The sequence below is a fragment of the Perca flavescens genome, chromosome 7, assembly GCF_004354835.1.
Source record: "Perca flavescens isolate YP-PL-M2 chromosome 7, PFLA_1.0, whole genome shotgun sequence".
Lineage (NCBI taxonomy): Eukaryota > Metazoa > Chordata > Actinopteri > Perciformes > Percidae > Perca > Perca flavescens.
Window position 1 is genome coordinate 9,462,089 of NC_041337.1, and position 20,114 is coordinate 9,482,202.

The 20,114-nt window shown below is 42.0% G+C and overlaps 2 protein-coding genes across 8 annotated transcripts in view; one reads left to right on the top strand and one right to left on the bottom strand.

Moving 5' to 3' along the window:
- Positions 1–11,462, top strand: part of rapgef3 (Rap guanine nucleotide exchange factor (GEF) 3) — a 30,848-nt gene extending 19,386 nt beyond the window's left edge. For all 7 annotated transcript variants that reach the window (XM_028581982.1, XM_028581984.1, XM_028581981.1 and 4 more), the window contains 18 exons: positions 966–1,072; positions 2,369–2,457; positions 2,574–2,652; positions 3,208–3,358; positions 3,474–3,556; positions 3,664–3,694; positions 3,837–3,912; positions 4,111–4,248; positions 4,480–4,577; positions 5,251–5,376; positions 5,751–5,932; positions 7,682–7,772; positions 7,857–7,907; positions 8,041–8,128; positions 8,440–8,504; positions 8,915–8,969; positions 9,575–9,646; positions 10,689–11,462. In XM_028581982.1, coding sequence (XP_028437783.1) covers positions 966–1,072; positions 2,369–2,457; positions 2,574–2,652; positions 3,208–3,358; positions 3,474–3,556; positions 3,664–3,694; positions 3,837–3,912; positions 4,111–4,248; positions 4,480–4,577; positions 5,251–5,376; positions 5,751–5,932; positions 7,682–7,772; positions 7,857–7,907; positions 8,041–8,128; positions 8,440–8,504; positions 8,915–8,969; positions 9,575–9,646; positions 10,689–10,807 — 1,701 coding nt within the window. In that variant the 3' untranslated portion in view covers positions 10,808–11,462. The remainder of the gene's footprint in view (positions 1–965; positions 1,073–2,368; positions 2,458–2,573; positions 2,653–3,207; positions 3,359–3,473; positions 3,557–3,663; positions 3,695–3,836; positions 3,913–4,110; positions 4,249–4,479; positions 4,578–5,250; positions 5,377–5,750; positions 5,933–7,681; positions 7,773–7,856; positions 7,908–8,040; positions 8,129–8,439; positions 8,505–8,914; positions 8,970–9,574; positions 9,647–10,688) is intronic.
- A 31-nt stretch (positions 11,463–11,493) lies between these two features.
- The window catches only part of itga5 (integrin, alpha 5 (fibronectin receptor, alpha polypeptide)), a 38,376-nt gene continuing 29,755 nt past the window's right edge, over positions 11,494–20,114 (bottom strand). Inside the window, exons 22-30 of the mRNA XM_028582182.1 lie at positions 19,893–19,972; positions 19,660–19,740; positions 19,451–19,556; positions 18,901–19,059; positions 18,182–18,289; positions 15,391–15,504; positions 14,660–14,761; positions 14,424–14,546; positions 11,494–14,317 (exon numbers count right to left, since the gene is read on the bottom strand). Coding sequence (XP_028437983.1) covers positions 14,234–14,317; positions 14,424–14,546; positions 14,660–14,761; positions 15,391–15,504; positions 18,182–18,289; positions 18,901–19,059; positions 19,451–19,556; positions 19,660–19,740; positions 19,893–19,972 — 957 coding nt within the window. The 3' untranslated portion in view covers positions 11,494–14,233. The remainder of the gene's footprint in view (positions 14,318–14,423; positions 14,547–14,659; positions 14,762–15,390; positions 15,505–18,181; positions 18,290–18,900; positions 19,060–19,450; positions 19,557–19,659; positions 19,741–19,892; positions 19,973–20,114) is intronic.

Consider the following 20,114-nt stretch of genomic DNA (forward strand, 5'->3'; position numbering starts at 1 on the left):
ACATTGCTATGTGAGTTTGGTACATTTTCGTGTGGTGTATTCAGAGCTTTATTTGTAAATCAGCAGGTCCTGGAACACAGAAAGGGGTCTGAAGATGGGTAGTCACAAACGCATCAAAAGTCCACAGAGCCCGGAGGACATTGGACAAGGCTAGGTGCTAGCTGCAAAGCTAAAACTTAACTGTCATTAAAGCAAAGCATTATTTGTTTACATGTATTAGTCTCGCTTTGCCAAAACCTTCCTCCACAGCGCTGCGAAGGAGGGTCTAGCTAGTGCACACAGCATTCCTGGATGGGAGAGAAACACGCTCTGGTTTATTGGCATTTCTTTAAACCAATCATAACCGTCATGGGCGGTGCTAAGCACCGCACGGAGCTCCGGAGCCGCTGCAAAATAGCCTCGGGAAGGAACTTGTTATGGTGGAATGTACGGTCAAAGGTTGTTTTAGTTGTGCAACAGAAAACTCAGATTGGACAGATAGTCTAGCTAGCTGTCTGGATTTACCCTGCAGAGATCTGAGGAGCAGTTAACCATAGCCCTCATAAATCCACCGGAGTTTAAAAAGTACAACACAAAGAAAGAGTTAGGTAATGGAAATCCAGCCGAAAAGAAGGACATCAGGCGGAATTTCCGGCGGCAACGGGGCCATCCCGGAAGTGGAACATTGTGGATAGACAGTAGACTAACATGTATTAATCAGAGCATTCACAAAAATCACTCAAAGTCATCAGGGAGAGGCATTTAGAAACAGCTCTCTACACTAGTTTGCAGCTCTCTTTCTCATTGTTGGGGGGGGTGGTCACGAACACCATGCTCATTAGTTTGGGGGGTCGCGATTTGAAAAGGTTGAGAAGCACTGGTCTAGACAATGTCAAAAATGTGGTAATGTTTCTTTTTCTCTGTGCGCACCACATATTCAGATCCCCAAAAATGCATTTGACTCGTCATCCATGTGTGTCCTTTAGGACGTTGAAGCTAACACAGTGCGCCTGGAAGAGCATGGGAAAACAGTGCTGGTGTTGGAGAAGAGCACCGACTGGGCCGCCCAGGGAGGAGCAGGAAACAACAGCAAGTGAGAAACTCTGATGCACTCACCTCTGAGACAGCACAATACTTCACAAGCAGGTTTACAATCATTAAGATACTTTACCTGGGCGTGGGCAGATACTAGGCTGCATCACGCCAATAACACAAGCACTGCCATTGGTCATCATAACACCGTGACGGACAAGTATGCAGATCTTTTTTTTGTCAAACGTGGCTAAGGTCTTATTAATCGGCTGTTATCTGACAACCAGAAAATAAATGGACTTCAACCCTGCCTTGGTGAATGACTTGTTATCAGTCTCAAGGTGTTTTAGCAAACACAAATGAATTAACAACACTTACTTGCACATTTACACACACTGCAACCATCTTCTCTTGTTCTCTCCACTCTACCAAACAACCAAGGTGAATTATCTGAGGAGCCCAAACAATATTACATTTTTCGGACCTGATGCTATTAGGCAATAAGCCCTCCAATTTAGAGATACTGCCATGAGAAACTGTCATGACGTGGATACACTGTGTGCCGGAAGGCAATGCATTTTATAGGTCGACAATAAACACGTGATCTGTAATTCAAGTGCCAAGTGTTGTAAATACAGGAGAGGAGTCTGCAGGACAAACACTGCAATGAATACGTCAAATTCTTTTTTCTAGTTCTTCTTTTTGGGCGGTTATCAGTCAATGTGCACGCAAACCGATTATACAGTATATGCAATAAACTAAGATGTGTTAGCAATAAGCTCAAAGCACCACTGTGCCTAAACAGAGTCTCAACAAGCCTATAGCTTGCCTGTAGGCTGAGTCTCGTTCATCTGTAGTCCCTTGACAGAGGTTACGCAGTCATGTAAATTAGGAGTCACTGAAATAGTATAATTAGGTGTAACGTGAGGGTTCAATATGTGGTGGTTGGATCACTTTCAATAAGAAAGAACAGCTGGATGGAGACGGATAACTTTGTTAAGCAGCACTTCACTGTTCTTCACACTTCATCAGCTCCACAACAACACTCCCTCGTTTTACTTAATCACATGTAGCTGAACTAACCAATCAGATGCTAGCAGAGCTTAAACTCAGGTAAATGTGAGGAAATCCACTGAGGTAGATTCTTAAAAGCGGATGTAAATATGCCAGTACTGACTGTTAAACACAAATATGTAAATAGTTAAGTGTATTAACATTGTAAATACATTTTGGTAAATTAAACTCAAATGTATGAGTTAACTTGTAAGGCACTGATTAAAAAACACACAAAGGAATGTGTGCAGAGCAATACGTCAGGAAAAGTAATCTGTTCTTTCTCCTGTCGTGCTCTGTGCAGGTACACGGTTATGTCAGGAACACCTGAGAAAATCCTGGAACACCTATTGGAAACAGTAAAGCTGGACTCTAATGGAAATGACGCAATAGGTGGGAGCCTGCAGGTGTATTCTAGCCTTCCTGTTTTAATGGAGTGATTCAAGATGATCAGACTTGGTCAGCTAGTTAGTTAACTGTGCGTTGTTGTGATGTTTGTCTCCCTGCAGCTCCCTGTGTGAGCGACTTTCTGCTCACCCACAAAGTCTTTATGCCCTCCAGCCAGCTGTGTCCCGCACTACATCACCAATATCCTCTGATGGTCAATAATTATTAATTACACAGTTCTTGTATTTCATAAAGATTTAAACATTTTACTGTTTTTTGTGTTTATTTTTTTATTTTATTTGTTTTAGTGTGCATTAGTTTCTAAATCCACTTTTTTATTCTCTAAATCTGCTTTTAATCCCATTTGTCTGCTGCTTTTTTTAACCCCTGTACAGCACTTTGAATAGCATTTTGTTATGTTTGAAAGGTGCTATATAAATAAAGCTTGATTGATTGATGGACAGTGATGATGATGATGATGATGCTAAGGATAATGTGTACTACCACTGCTGCTGCTTATGATGATTATGATATGATGTCCGCAATTTAAACAGAGCATTAGTTGCCATAAGTGTACGTGTATGTATATATATATATATATATATATATATATATATATATATATATATATATATATATATATATATATATATATATATATATATATATATATATATTAAATAAAGTGTCTTGTAATTCTTTCAGATTCTTTGTTTGTTAAGGTTTTTATGTTATGCCGCTTAACCGTCATTGCACCTATGAGGCAGAGCTCTCGGAGGGTACCGATCAGGAGAAGGCTTCCTACATTCTCAGCACCAAGCAGAAGGTAGTGAAGCTGATTGGCCAATGGGTGGCACTGTATGGCCTTCTGCTGAAAGAAGACCCTATTGCTTTGGACACTTTGGAGGTGAGATTGCAGGGTATATTTAATCATTCTGTGTATTGCAATATTTCCATTGTGAGGACAGAAAATAAATAATTGTATGCCTGCTTTTTCAATTTCCATGTTTGGGCTCCAACAGAGGTTGAAGAAGGAGGTGGCAGGTGATTTCCGTCTGTCCAGCATGCTGAAAGAACAATTTAGGGAAAGGAGGAGAACCAAAGTGTAATTTGTCTATATTATCTTATAACATCTAGCTATTTCTCAAATCATAAATACTGCAGCATGCCATTTAACACCTTTTTAAAAAAAATCTTTTAATATATTTACAGATTGGAAAACGGATATCAGTCACTGAGCAGGGTGAGAGTCTTGTCTTTTTGCACACGACAGCTGGGTGCAAGAATATTAACGTCAGAGATACATTTGAATGAGAAAGCAGTTAGAATGTCATTTGCCAGTTTAATGTTACTGACGTGCTGAGTCACTCTGATGATTTTGACAGAACCAGCAATTCGATTGGTTCTCAAACTGTGAGGAGCCAGTGGGGAGGTTACAACCAATCAGAGCACAAGATAAAGGTGAGTAAGACTCTATATCGGATCATATTTGGATCATATATATCACTACAATAGGTTGCGTACGCAAACGAGTTCCATCACATTAGCTCAAATATCTGTGGGTGTTGTTCCTGAGAAACACACATCGTTACTCAACATCATGAATTATCAAATCAGCATATCTTGACATGTTTTGGCATCTGTGTCTTTTCGGTGCAGTGCTGTATGAGATCTACAGACCAGACAACAAGCCTCTCACTCTGATGCTCCTAGTCAACACATCTGTACAGGACGTGTTGTCAGCGATAGTAAAACCTGGCACTGATCACATCCTGGTCAAAATGAACTCTACGGGAGGTGGGACTCTATATATAGAGAGAAAGAGTATATATTTTTTTATGTACCAAGATATTTTTCGTTTTACTTGCTGGTTCCTGTAAAAATTGTTTAAATTAAGCATTTAGAGCTGCATATTAAAGCAGTTTCCAAGCTTCAATTCCAGTCTAGCGTCATGTTTATAGATTTTGTACCATTCTCTGTCAGTTCATCATGCTTAAACTTAGTTTTTGATGTATTGAATGCACACAGAAAGAGCTCAGCTAAAGCTGGATGCGACTGCAGTCTACACGGCCCTGGGGCTCAACGAGAGACTGTTCATCTGCACAAGCAGCCAAGTGGATCAACTGGTGAGGAATAGGTGACCTCCATTCCATTTCTTGTTTTGGAAAAAGAAAGAGATGAGAAATGTCACCACTTTAGACATATTGTCATCAGTGGTGGAAGAAGTATTCAGATCCTTTACTTAAGTAAAAGTACTGATACCACAATGTAAAAATACTCTGTTACAAGTATTAAAAGTACTCAATGCAGAAAAAAACAATCCAAACAGTTCTGTCAATCACCTAAGTGTTTAATGGTCTAATCATGTCAGCAGGACTTGTAGACCGTTATATTGTTGGGTAGTTTAATTTATAATAAAACATAGTATTTGTAAATCGAATATGTTTTGTGTGTAAACATCTGTTTGATTTGTAAAGTAACTAGTAACTAAAGCTGTCAGATGAATGTAGTGAAGTAAAAAGTACAATATTTCTCTCTGAAATGTAGCGGAGTAGAAGTAGAAAGTAGCATGAAAGTAAAGTAAAGTACAAGTACCTCATATTTGTACTTACGTACAGTACTGGAGTAGATGTACTTAGTTACATTCCGCCACTGGTCATTATGTTCATTGCTTACAGTTGAGTTAGGGTTAAACGTGGTGATTTGGTTCAAAGCAGCTTACCTGCCCTAAAAGCCACCAAAAGGCACTATTATTTTCTAACTGCTCGTTTTCTTTCCCTTTCTCTCTCTTCCTCCTAGATGCCCCTGACGGAGCAGCAGGGTCCAGAGCGAGGAACAACGGACATCCTGGAACAGATGTGCTCCAAAGACATCGCCAATGAACTCACCAACTATGACTGGGAACTGTTCACTGCCATGCATGAGGTAGCTAACTCAGAATATATGACACATTTTACATCTGACCGCAGCATATAAACCAATTGATACATAACAAAGAGGAACATGCTTATTTACACTTCAAATGCCTCATCAAGGCTGAGCTCCAGTAGTTTATCATGAAAGTAGCACCAAGGCTGAAACCGACATTCAGATATTTCATTGTTTTAACAAAGGACTGGGTGTCTCTTTGATGATTGTATCTGAGCCACACTCCTTGGCACTTTGCCATCAGATTACCTGGTACTCCGGTACAACACTTCCTGCATGCTTCGCATGTTTCTCTAGCAAATCATAATTATGAAGTATTCTCTGTCTTGTGTGTCTGTAATTGATGTGACTCACTGTTCCGGTTTCTGAAGGTGGAGCTTGTCTACTACATATTTGGCCGTCAGAAATTCCCAGGTGCCATTACAGCTAACCTGGAGCGCTTTGTGCGTCGCTTCAATGAGGTGCAGTATTGGGTGGTGACTGAACTGTGCCTCTGCGAAGACCTAGTGAAACGTGCCGTTCTGCTCAAGAAGTTCATAAAGATTGCTGCAGTGTAAGTTGGAAACCTGAGCTATCTTTTGATGGCAGTGTAGGTCAGTTTGGTCCAGACTGAAATATTGCCATGAAAGTTTGTACAAACATTCCTAGTCCTCAGAGGATGAAGCCTCGGGGATCCCCTGACTTTTCCTCTAGTGCCACCATGAGGTCAAGGTTTTAATTTGTCTCATACTTTAGTTTATGATCAAACCTGCAAAGCGAATTACTTTCCCAACAGCCTCAGCTGTAGTTTGTGTTTAATGCTACTAAACTAAACTAAACTAGCAAATGTAAGCAGGCTAAAACACTAAACTGTATACCTGCTCAAAGGCAGGGTTGGTAACTATTTCCAATATTCACTTTTATATATATTGTTTAAAATGGTCTTTAAAGGTCCCATGGCATGAAAATTTCACTTTATGAGGTTTTTTAACATTAATATGAGTTCCCCCAGCCTGTCTATGGTCCCCCAGTGGCTAAAAATGGTGATAGGTGTAAACCGAGCCCTGGGTATCCTGCTCTGCCTTTGAGAAAAGGGAAGCTCAGATGAGCCGTTTTGGAATCTGCTTGTTATGAGGTCATAACAAGCAAGGTTACCTCCCCTTTCTCTGCTTTGCCCGCCCAGAGAATTTGGCCCACCCATGAGAGAGAGACATCATGGCTTTCAAACGAGAAAAGTGGCAGTTGGTCAAGGCCACACCCCCACCCTCCAACTTGCCCCTCCCACTCTCCTCCTCAATAGCTTCAGACACAGAAATGGCACATCCTGAGGAAAGCTCATTGTGGGACTGGCTCTAGTGGCTGTAGTTCAGCACCAAAGCTGAATTTCGGGAAAAAGACTTCAGATACAGTATTAGGGGACCACTAAGGTCTATATAAAAGCATCCAAAGAGCACCATATCATGGGACCTTTAAACCTCGACAGCAATATAACTTATGGGCTCTGAAAAAGGAGTGAAAAAGATCAGTCATCTGTAGCTGCTGTGATCCTGTAAAAATGCCCACCAATCACTGCCTCCCAGTCGGCTTGGAAAGAACCAATGAAATGCCTCCTCGCCCCGCTGTGCGTAATCTACCCCTCCCGTGTACGAGCCTGAGCTCAATGCACGTCGTAGCGCATTGCTAACAGTAGTCATGTTTGTTCTAAACATTCGGTATGATAATATTAGCTGTTTGCTTACCGGTGAATGAGACATGAAGTCAAACGTCGGTCCTTTCTCCGCTCTGAAGCAGCAACGCGGCGGTGCTCATGTACTTCTGTGTGTGGGCGGAGCCCCGAGGAGATGCTACTTTCAAATCTTGCTAGCTTTTCTACATTACCAAAGCTGCTTCCCAAGTCAATTGTTTGATATTTCCTTCAACATTTTTTTTTTTTTTTTTTTTTTTTTTTTACCAATGGTTCACCATAATATTTTCTGTTTATACGGTACCACCGACGACAACTACATCATATCTGTTTCCAGCAAAACAAACCGAAAGCAGAAAATGCAGAAAATCCATGTTATGTACTTATTTACAAATTAAATAAATGTCAGGTGACTGTTTTTAGAAATGTCTCATGAGATATTGTCTCTAGAAGTGGATTATTCATCTTTTGTTTTTGTTAAAGAAGGAAAAGAAAATCGCAATACTCAATACTATCGAATCGCGATAAATAAAAATCACAATTCAAATCGAATCGGCACCCATGTATTGTGAAAGAATTGAATTGGGACAAAAGCATATCGTCTCAGCCCTAACAACCATGATGTGTCCTCTGTCACAGATTAAAGGATCAGAAGAACCTGAATTCCTTCTTCGCTGTGATGTTCGGTTTGAGCAACAGCGCAGTGCACAGGCTTTACAAGACCTGGGAGGTGAGAAAGCCCTGAATGCAACAGGAATGATGATAATATTTGTGTCACTGTTTACTAAATTACATATGTTATTGCCTATCCCAGAGAATACCCAGCAAGACAAAGAGAATTTACTGTGCTTATGAGAGGTTGATGGTAAGTTACACTGTATGCTCTCTTTTCTCGACATTTTATAAATGTTCCAAAACTCTAAATATACGGTTTGGAACATTCATTTTGTGCACTAACATGATATAATGGTGCTCTGTTTATTCTCTGTCCCTGTCAGGATCCCTCACGCAACCACAGGGCCTACAGACTGGCTGTGGCCAAACTCAGTCCTCCCTACATCCCCTTCATGCCTCTGCTGCTCAAAGGTGACAGATACTTATCAGAATCAGAATACTTTATTAATTTTCTCAGGGAAATTGTTAAGTTGCAGTTGCTCACAGTCAAATTTAAGTCAGAATAAGGGTACGAAAAAACTAGTCAAAAGTGTATAAAGTAGCTAAAGTGCAAAAAAAAACTAAAATAAAGTTAAAAAGATTATGTTGTACGATGGATTATACAAATGCTATTGAACATAAATAAAGTACAGTGTGACATATACATACAGCGTTAGATGTGAATGTTGTGTAAATGAATTCACTAATCACTCACATGTTTTTCTGTTCCTGCCTTTTCCCAGACATGACATTCATCAATGAGGGAAATCCAAACTATGTAGACAAATTGGTGAATTTTGAGAAAGTGGTAAGACAGACAAATGAATTTGTAACGTTGCTCGGCCCAATTTTTCAGCAGCAGTGGCAGTACAAACTGTCCAATCCTGTTAGTTGTGTCCTGTACACTGTCCTGTGACTCCGAGACACTGTCCTGTGACTCCCATGACTGTCAGACACTGTCCTGTACACTGTCCTGTGACTCAGAGACACTGTCCTGTACACGGTCCTGTGACTACGAGACACTGTCCTGTGACTCCCATGACTGTCAGACACTGTCCTGTACACTGTGCTGTGACTCGGAGTCACAGCACAGTGTACAGGACCCTACCAAAAGGCCCAGGACCGTTTTTGCTGCCACTGCCTCTCCAATTTTTCTGCTCACAAATCTTTGGCATGTCATTTAACTTTAAATTGTTCATTTTCCTCCCATTGTCACAGCGCATGATCGCCAAGACAGTGAATATTGTACGAGGCTGCAGAAGCCAGCCTTACGGTAAGTGATCCAGTCGAGCTTGTCGTACAACTAGCAGATTCACGCTGACAGCGCCGGGGAGATAGGATCTGGCAATGTGAGACTACAGCACTGCAAGGGTATAGGACAAAGGTCAAATAGTTGCACGTGCATGCTGAAGTAAATGGGTGATGTAGGGTTTTGGCTACAAATGACACATAGGGATGTAATCATACACTATACTGACGATTCAATACCATTCAAGATTTTAAATTTACAATACGATTTTCTCAGGATGTTTTTAACAGAATGAGCTGCAGACAAATGACTGAAAAATATTCCTAAATTTATATAAACTGTGCAAAGCAACACACGTGTCCTCTTATGAAAAAAGTGCAACTGAAAATGTATTTTATCTTAAATACAAAAACATCCCACATCAAAAAACAAATCCCACATCAAAACAACTAACTAAATAGGAAAATAAAGTGTAATTCAAAGTAGATTACGCCCTACGCGATAGTATCGCAATTCATTTTTTATCTCCACAGATTGTAATCTTTACACATTAACGATGCATCGTTACATCCCTAATGACACACGAAGATGATATATCAGGTAGGTTAACTTGTCTTTCTCTTCTGCAGTGCCATCGTCTCCACAGAGGGGCCTGGCAGATCGGATGTTTCTGGAAGCGCCTGCTACTCGCATATCCACATGTAAGCTACATCTACTATATCATTAACTGTTGGATCTAGTTGTCCTTCCTGTAAGCTAATGAGTTACTTTTATAATAATCAGAGTTTTAGTTTGGTGTGGCTCCACAGTCGAATTTCACATTTCACAAAATAAGGAAGATTCGCCAATACAAACACTTAGGTTTAGCCCAGCAATAGAACTCAGATCTATTAGTCAGCATTTTTTGCACATATGTGAACACTCCAAAGAGACTCAGACCCCTCTGGAACGAATTTGCTTCAAGTCCGTGTTGCACTTCTCTTCGTCTATATCCAAAACGTTCCACTTCTGGGATTGCTCTCGTATTTCCGCAAATTCTGCCAGATGTCACTCTTTTTTGGATGTCCGGTACCTTCCGCTTTCTTTGTGTTGAAATTTAAACTCCGGTGGATTTCTGAGGACTATGGTTAACTGCTCCTCAGATCTCTGCAGGGTAAATCCAGACAGCTATCTAGACTATCTGTCCAATCTGAGTTTTCTGTTGCACGACTAAAACTACTTTTGAACGTAAACACGTTCCACCAAAACAAGTTCCTTCCCGAGTTTATTTTGCAGAGGCACCGTGGCTCCGCTCGGCACTTAGCACCGCCCAAGACGATTGTGATTCGTTTAAAGAAATGCCAATAAACCAGAGCGCGTTTTTCTCCCATTCCGGGAATGCTGTGCGGACTCGCCAGACCCTCCTCCGCAGCTCCGTGGAGGAAGGTCTGGCAATGAGACACCACACTTCTCTTCACCTGTGCATTGTGCAACACACTTCAGGTTCGTTTTGCCTTTTGCCCTGTTATGTATGTCAGCCACGAGGACCCATCGGAGCTGAAGTGGACCACAAAGAGAACTGAGTCCTCTTTCAAGCAAATTGACAATGTGAACGCAAAAAAAGAACTAAGTCCCTTTTCTGTTAGTCCACTTTTTTGGTCAACCTAAAAAAAGGACGGATTTTGGTTCGTTTTAAAGAGGACTATATGTGAAAACACCCTTAAACATATGCTGAGTCAAAAATGGTTTCTCCTTCTCCCCCAGGTTCAGAATATGCCCTCCCTCTGCGGAGTCCCAGCAACATCCGACACTACATTCAGAACCTGAAGGTGATTGACAACCAGCGCAAGCTAACACAGCTATCAAGAACAATAGAATGCTAGGGCATCAACCTGCGAATGTGCAAAGACTGTAAAAAAAATAAACTGTAGCGCAAATCTGACACAGAGAAAAGATTGTAGCTGGATGAACAAAACTTCCACACTCACCTACACAAGATGGATGTCTGGAGGCGCTGAGTGCCATGGATTGACTCTAATTCAAGGAGCTTGGACATTCCTGGAGAAGCTCTCTGCACAGCAATGAAGAGTGACAATGTGCTGTGTGCACAATAATAACCTCTAACGATGAACCGCAGAATCCAATTCTGTGTCCGAGAGACTTGTGGGACACTTTTTTGTTTTCTTTTCAAGAAGCTTCAGGACAGTGTGTATGCCACAGTGGAAACTGATCCCCTCACAAAAGCAATGTTACAACATGTAAATTTAAGCAAAGTATGCCTGTCTTTGGTGTCAAAATCATTTATGTGACATTTTATACACTGCTGTCTGTGAAAGAAGCACTCTGGTGGTTCTACAAAAGGGCCATAAGAACATATACTACAGATATTTGCCATAGCTAAATCACTTTAGGTCAGTTTTTTTGCGCACTTTTTTCACTAATATATTGTATGTGATATTTTTTTTGGCAACAAAGCCACTAACTGACATCCATATAATTTCATACAATGTTGCCTTCCAAATAAATTATTTTTCTCAACTAAGTGTGTCAATGAAAAAAAGCACAAGAATATGTAAAAAGGGAAATATTTTATTCAAAGTACAAACCATAACAGGTACAAATTGACCTCTAAAGACCCCTCCCCCAATGTTCTCCCCAATATGGGGTGAGGAAATTTCACAACAAATCAGTTATCCTTTGAATTCAAAAATACTCTCCATGTCATTAATATGTACAACTTCTTTTTGGAAGTCCTGGAGAGTGAGAATGGGCTAAGACAAAAAAAAAAAAAAAGAATAAAAGAAAACCCAGTGCCTTCTCCTGATGTAACCATGGAGGAAGTAGTAAAAAGTTCCCCTGTCATAAATAATGGGTCGACATGTTCGGTAAAGAACAGACAATGTTAAAAGTTATAAATCAAATACCATGTGGGCATTTTGTGAACCATTTGAAAAATTGTAACTCACTAGCCAAAACGAGAGACCATATGAAAAGAGTGTGATGAAGCAAACAAATGTAAACCATTTGGTTAGTATAATGTGGGTGTTTGCGCAGGTGAAACGGCATAGCACAAATATGATCAAACTAAATGTCAACATACCCCAAAGTTCAATTCCGATATGTTCTAGTGGTTGTGTTCCTGGGCCAGTCTTTGGTGTCAAGATCTGTACGATCACAAAAGTGGTCCAGCGCCAGTGATGAATGAGCAACTCGTAAGTGGAAAAAAATAAGTTTCACACTTGAAGCATGTTTAGTGAGAAAGCAAGTGATAGTGAAAAAGCCAGAACCTCTTAAAAGGATTTAGCGTATGTGCTTATCACATACTTTGATACAACAAAAAATCCTGGTTTATCACAACTCTGTCACAAATAAAAGAAAAAAAGAAAGCACTGTAATATTAAAAAGAGTGAATATAAATATTGCACTTCCAAACATTTAGTTCCCAGTGCCTAGCTGCTATCCCTTTGTTAGAGGTACAAGACATCCTGTAGGATCTGGACGTAGCCTTACAGTTTGTTTTTGATTGATCAATGAGGTTGTAAGTGTTTTAAAGTAAAGTCGTCCTGAACACTGACTGTATTTCTGCTATCGTGACTAACAGTAATGCAGAATGGCTTAACCTCAACGATCTCAAGCTACAGAGGTGATAAGGGATAAACAGGACTAAGCAGTGGGAAAGGTAATAACCAATTCATACACAAAAACAAACATTCATAAATATACCATTCACACAAATGCATGTATGCATTAAGTCACACACATGCAAGCGCACACAACCCTAACTCTAACCCACAGACGTGAAGTATTTACATTTAAGGCACATACAATATCTATGTACACGACAAGTAAAAGAAACCAACACAAAGCATTTGAAAGTTCAGTCCCTGTAGCCTTTTGGTAGTGGGAGGACTTCAGCCACTTCTCTTTCCAAACGTGGACAGCTTTTACTCAAAGACAATCAAAAATACAGTATCTCACAGTAACACGCACTGTAAGCTGGAAATGGATCCTTCACACTCAACGAGTGATGATCCCCGCCTGATCTCAGACTTAACACGCTCTGTCAAAGCTACAACGTTGCCGATTGTCACGTCTTTGGTTTAAGACACCGTCACGCCGTGGCGAGGTGGTTTCCCCTACGCGTCATTTAGTCGCGCGTGGCCTCGATTCAAACCGAGCAGGAGTAAAGACAGCTAAATATTCTTTAGGAGAACGTCACTACGCCACACCGTTTCAAGCCTAATGTGAGGTCTCACAGGTCGGTGGTGGATCCAGTCCCATCCTAACCCAGTCGACTACATGACAATGATGATGCGAGCATTGGTAACTCTGAACATGAACAAACAGGATTTAGACAAAGTGATCAGTAGGAGTCAAAATCAGAACTCAAAGGAAGGTCAGTCAGCCAGCCTTAGGTGGAATTATATCAGTAGATTTCCGTTGAGTGCAAAAACAACTCAACCCAGCGCTGTGCACCAACCTGAGGCAGAGAGAGATCATTCTGGTGAACAGTTAAGTTCTGTCCCTGCATTTTCTACGCCCGCTTATCCTGTTCAGGGCAGCGGGGTGCTGGAGCATATCCCAGCATGCATTAGGCAAGAATCAGGGGAACACCACTGGCAGGTCAGGGTTTTTAAATTACGTAAAAATGCGTGTGATAAAATGTCGTGATGAAAGCAGAGCTATTTAACAGATTAAGTCTCAACATCTAGGCCAGTATTACCGACATTGCTGTAATCAGGTTAATGTTTTCACCTGAAACCTGTTTTCCGATCTTCGGTCAGTAACGTGTTCAGCAGCTTTATTCACAGCTCCTGGCTGCTATAAGCTACATGTGGCCATATCCTGTCAGCGGCAGTGAGCACATCAGATCATTAGCACCAAAATAAGGCAGTTAAAAGGGGGGTATAACAGAACTCTCCATCACAAGAATCCACAAAAGGAAACCCAACAGGCATCTCACTGCATACGCAGGCGGACGGTTGCCTGTACTTCTTTTGCCGTCACTTTTTTTGTTGTTCAGTCTAACATTAGCCTTAAGGCATTGAGAAAAAGTTCTATTTAGTAACGATCCCAACCTGCCAACCAACATAACCGACATAAGTTAAAAAAAGAAAATACAAAAAAAAAACATTCATTTGGAGATCTTTGGATTTTTGTCTTCCTCTAGTGCAGCACAGTGGAGTTCCAGTGGTCTCTCTTTCTCTTAACTCTTGGACTGCTTTCTGATCCACTCTACATGTTCCATCGTGTTTCTCCATTGCAATCATATGGCCAGGTACTGTGGTTCTGGTAGCTCGGGTTGTCCTTTAGGCCTCCGAGGCAGCCTGTGGTTTGAGTTGAGCTTTCTCCATGGCGGTTCCGTAAGGTAGAGAGCGCTTGAAGAAACCGAACTGCAAGAAACGTTTTTGGAGAAAAGCAGACATCAGAAATGAGCACAGACCTAAAGCGCTTACAATAATTTTTTAAACCCATGGAATGTTTCACAGCAGCACTGACCTTGTATAGGACGTAGATGAGTAGAGCTAGAAGCAGTAAACCAGCCAGAATGGCCAAGATGATGATCCACAGAGGAACCGAGTTCTCTATATCTGGTTTATTCCACACCACTGGGGTCACCACCTGAGGGCAAAAGCACCATTTGTCAGTTTGTAAAACACAGGACATTAAGATGATACTTTGGAATGAAGTAGGCCATATGGAATGAAAAAAGAAAAAAAAAGTTCTTTAAATACCTTTTTGTGTCCACTGGGAGCATGTTTGGGTAAGATGGCATAAGGCATCTTCTCCACACTGTATCTGGCCAGGCACTCCAGCACATATTGCTTGTAAGCTCTCTGAAAGAAGTAGCGTAGCAACTTGAAAAATCTTGATTCACAATGAACGCAGTCCACCAGTTATACACTAGGTGGCAGCAGAGACCGCATGCTTTCCCCAAAGAAAATCTCTTCCACTTTCCTATCTTACGAGAAGCTGTGTTACCAGATAAAGAAGTTTAATACATTTGTGCATGTGCCTTTTGTTACAGAATGCAGGGGGTGGTAAAATAAAAAATAAATAAATAAAAAAGAGTGTGTGCAGCTCAGACATGACTTTTGTCATCTAGATTCTCAGTTAGTCACTGTTAGCCCATTTGTTAAGACAAAAGGAGACTGTGCTAGGCCTTAAGAACTGATCCAGATTCATCACAAACAAATATGTGAGACTGACTACTGTAGCTGTGTACCTTTGCCAGGTTTTAACTCAATGTTTTCTTTTCTGATGATTTCATGAAAAATGGCTTCTTACTTCCTGTCAAAGCCTGACATGAGAAAATACAATACTTGGCACCGATGGGAAAAGACTAATCTATAGTGCACAGCCTTTTCCTCCCCTGTTCCTTTGCCATCTGGTGGGAACACGTGTTCATGTACAGAACATGTCTATAGTGAGTTTTTAAGGCAAGGGTCATCTCTGACTGACAAACCTCGGTGAAGGTCTCGGCCCAGATGCGGGAGCGCACTTTGAGGATAGCGGTTGTCCCCTTCTCCAGCAAACCCACGGTGCACTGGAGCGCCCAGCACTCCGTATTAGAGCAAGACTACGGAAACAAAGAGAAAGGAGTTAAGGTGATGTTAATTAAATGCTTAATCCTTTTTGTTTAAGTCAGACTTGTGCATAGATAGAATAATAAAAAATAAAAAATATATATATATATTTTATTTCAAAACTAAACCAACAGGTAAATATAGGTGAAAGTTATACAGGCAAAAGTGAAAACTGGTACAGATGTGGGGAAGGACAAATAACAACCAAGTTAATGCTGCAGGTCCAATAAATATAACAAAGAGCCCAATGTTATGATCACTATTCCACGCCTGTTTCAAATTAGATTGAAGGAATGTCATGAGACTGTAAAAATGCAGCATGCATCACTCTCCACATTATTACAACCACTAAAACTGACCCATTTTTTCTCAAGACTGTAGAATACACACAATCTTAATTTCCCAGATCCCCATAATGCAGCTTGGCAGTTTAACATTTTAGAACATGCACACACTGTGTTTTAGAGGGGGTAGCTAGACCACCCCCAGATTGAGAGGTTTCGGCGGGTTTCCTGCGGGAGCGCATTAGTTTACTTATTACACCAAGTAGGGCAAACACAGGAGGAGAAGAGAGTACCCGCCCAGCTCCCTTAGGCTTAGTCTTAGACAGATTTAATGAGGATATTCAGACAGACAGGGAGCGTATCAGTCCACTTCCTCCTGGTAGACCTCCTTAATACCCCAGGGACACTGGGGCCACAAAGGTTTGTGGAAATGACATGAACATGGACCAGTGCCAAAGATGCCTCAGACCCAAGTCCCACATGTCCTCCCTGGTGGGATTATGTGGTCAAGATCTGGAGCTCAGGGGCATGGAGGCTGTTCCCACAGCTTCATGAAATAACTGGCCTCACTGCACAGCTGCTGTACACAGTTGGTACTGTAGTAAGTAATGATACAGTTATACATGTTAGTAATCAGTAATAATAAAATAAATAGATAATAAACCATCTAGTCTACAGCTACATGTGTTAATAGGCTGTTAATAAATAGATTTTGGTCCAGATTTTCTGTTTTTTTTCCAGAAGTGGTCCATCCTGAGTGCCTTTCTGATGGATTAAAAAGCCAAAAAAGACAAGTGTCCTGCTGCAGGATGAACACCTGTATAACATAAAGGAATGCATCACAACCCGGCAACCCTGGTATTAAAACGTAGTACCACACATAACATATGCTTGCCAATAAATATGTACTGCAACAGTAATTATGAAATATGTTTGGATTGTTGGTACAATTACAGCCAGGCTTTTGTTCTTTATGCTTCAAAGACCAAGCAGGTCATTTCAAATTCTCACACTATGACCTATTCTGACTGCTCCATCCAAGCTTTGCTAAACACTAACACTGACACTTTGATCAGGGGACACTTTGAACAGAACAGAGATGTCTGTTCTCCCGAGCGTGAAAAATAAAAAGGGCAGACACAGGGGGAAACGGGTGAATGGGATCCTATCTTTGGACATGCTTGATGAACGAGCGTAGTTAGGAGCGACAGGCGCACAGACAAAGACCTCTTTGGTGGAGGCAGGTATCCACAGACGGACTGAGGCAGAGAGAGGAGCTACCTGCGGCTGAGTGGATCAATAGGGCCAGTGTCTGGGGGGGGGGGGCTCACAACACCCAGAGCCCAAAATTAGAGATCAGCCTGTGAAGTAACCAGTGCATCACTGACAAAAAGCCTCCCACGTCCCATCAGCCTCTCTAACCCTCCACCACTACTAAAGGCTCTTTAATGTTAATCACCACAACGGGACAAGCCTGCGCCCTCTGACCCCTCCCTTTTAACGACATCATAACCTAATTACCCAATCCCAGGAGCCTCATGAAGGAGCAGGGCCAGTGTCACCAAAACAGATCCAGACATGCACACTTCTCAAGTTGGCAATGTGTGTGTATATATTTATTTTTTTACTCAACACACAAACCGGCTGTGTTAGTGACACTTTTTTACATACTTTATTAATCCCGCAGGGGAAATTACATTTGTTTTCACTTTGTTGTTAGTTACACACATTACACACAGGCCTGAAGGACCTAAACATGGACAGGCGCCCTGAGCAGTCGGGGGTTCCGTGCCTTGCTCAAGGGAACCTCGGCAGTGCCCAGGAGGTGAACTGGTACCTCTCCAGCTCCCAGTCCACACTCTGTACAGGGACTTGAACCCAACTCCCTATGGACTGAGCTACTGCCACCCCAATGTTTTAACTACATACAAACATTAACCCTGGCCTGGCTGACACCAGACCCTTCTCAGTTGTAACTGAGAGGGGGTCTGGGAAAGGTTCATTGACAGTTCATTTCCAAAGGGGCGTCGGGCAACGGACGTCGCTCAAATGCCTCTGGGCGCATTGGATAGTCCTTCAACCAATCAGACCAACGATCCGGGTGACGCTGCGCTTCGGTAGCCGTCATGTTGAATGTATACAAAAAGCTGCTTGCCGTCGCTGCGCTATCGTCATCGCGTAAAGCCCGCCTCAACGGCTGTGATTGGTGTAAAACCCGCCTCAGCGGTTGTGATTGGTGCCTCGATTTTGGGGACATTGGAAATGTCTTCAGCTTTTGGCCTGATGAGGACCATCCATGCATACAACACGTTGTACAAGTAGGGTACTAATTTATTTAGTTATATATATTTATAGAACGGGACACTTCCCCTTTTAAGCATCTTACCAGGTTAGTCAAATGAGCGAGCTGATTCCTGTGGACGTCCCTCCTCTCGACACGGTGCTCATGTCCCTTCAGTGCCAGGATAGGTTGCTCTGTGGATGTGTGCTGGAGCTAAAAAGGAGGAGAGAAAACACACACACACACACACACACACACACAATTAGGACAACAGGCAGAAGAGCACACCACCCTTTCTGCCAATAAAAAGACCTAATGTTAGCATCACCCCGGGGCTTTCTGTCATTAATCAGAAGCATGTGAGCTCTACTCCACATGGATTCCTGTGGAAGTACACCGTACTTAGCAATTCACCAGGGGAAAAAACACATTAGATCACAGCTTAGACAAATGACCACTCACAGCCCTGTGCAGCATATATCAAGCTGTGAATGTTAACGCAAACAACTGCGCTGAAACGCTTTCCAAATCCTGAAGCTATAACTTGGTATAAGGGGGATGTCAAAGATGAGTGAGTTGCTGGGTGAGGTTGTTTAATCAAGCTGTTCTGAGCATAGGGAAGAGCTGGGACTTCAAAGTGGTGGTGGGGTAAGTGTCCTGGGTGGGGCTGAGAGGCTGGAGGGAGGAGGTGGGTGTGGGCCAACCAGCGGGACGGCCCAACTGTTAATCATACATCTGAGTGGGAATCGGTGGGGGATGTTGTGTCTGATTTGGCCTCATTTGACCCTGAGAGGTGTGCATCGGTCTGTCTGCGAGACACTTACTTCGAGGTGTAGGTGGTTCATGTTTTTGTCGGAGGTGCAGTTGATGGGGCCTTCTATGGAGAACTCCAGAGGGTAAAGAAGGGTTTGACCCTGGACTCGGAGGGGGCAGCGCAGCTCCAGCAGGGTGTGGCTGATCCGGCTGGGACCATTGTTCACCAGCTGGAAAAAAGGAAATGAAATAGGAAACTTTAGTATGGGAAGTATTACACGACTTCAAAAGCAGCTTGATAGTTTCATTTTTGGAGTTGTAGCTGGGAGGCTGCAACAGATTGTTCCCCTTGTTGAAACCTTTCATATTTGACATATTTTGTTGAATCTACAAATAGGTCACCTAAAGTGGAGCGCTGTTAAATCTCACGCAAGTAAAAAAAAAGTGGATCAGTGCAGCCTGGGAATACATCACACTGCTGTAATCTGGAGTACATCTTCTTTGGTTTTCCTTCATTGCTTCCCTGGGAAGTCAACTTGCTTTATGAACAGTAGGATCTGCTTTCCAACCCAATCTGCTCAGCCCCGATGAGTCTGCACAGCTAAGAATATGGCCGATTACCTCATAGATGTGTTCCACTACAGGGCCGACGTCCTGCTCCACCCCATAGTTTTTGGTCACCTTCCAGTTGGCCGGCGGGAAGAAAACCTTATCTGGTCGAGACACACTTTAAAAAGAGAAGCGGTGATGTGAGAAAATGCGTAGGAAGGCACGCGAGACTTAATGAAATTCCACAAGTTCAAATGAGGGAATCCTAACACTCCACTCACCCCTGTAGAATGACATCAGCCTGAACAACCACCTCCAGCTTGTAGGGCACAACCTCACTGTGGGAATTATTCTCATTTTTACTGTGGGAACAGAGAGAAGAAGAAAAAGATTCTGATTAGCTAACATCATTCGAGAGCTGGGGGAAATCAGTACCGCTTAACCAGATAGCACGCATACTACATAAACTGTTAAAATAAAAAATAAAAGTGTCTCTGATGACCACAAGTTGTACCTGCGAATCTGCAGCTCAAACTGAACAGTTTTGTGCGTGTCCTTCAGCCGTGGCACTGTGAAGCGCAGACCTGCCCACAGCTGCAAAGAAGAAGATCCAAGATATTAATCAACGTCATTATGTTAACAAAAAGGAAAGAAAAAAAAGAAGTAGATCACAGAATATTATATTTTCCATTATTACGTAACCAGCAACGGAGAAGGACAGAGTTTCTAGACTCTA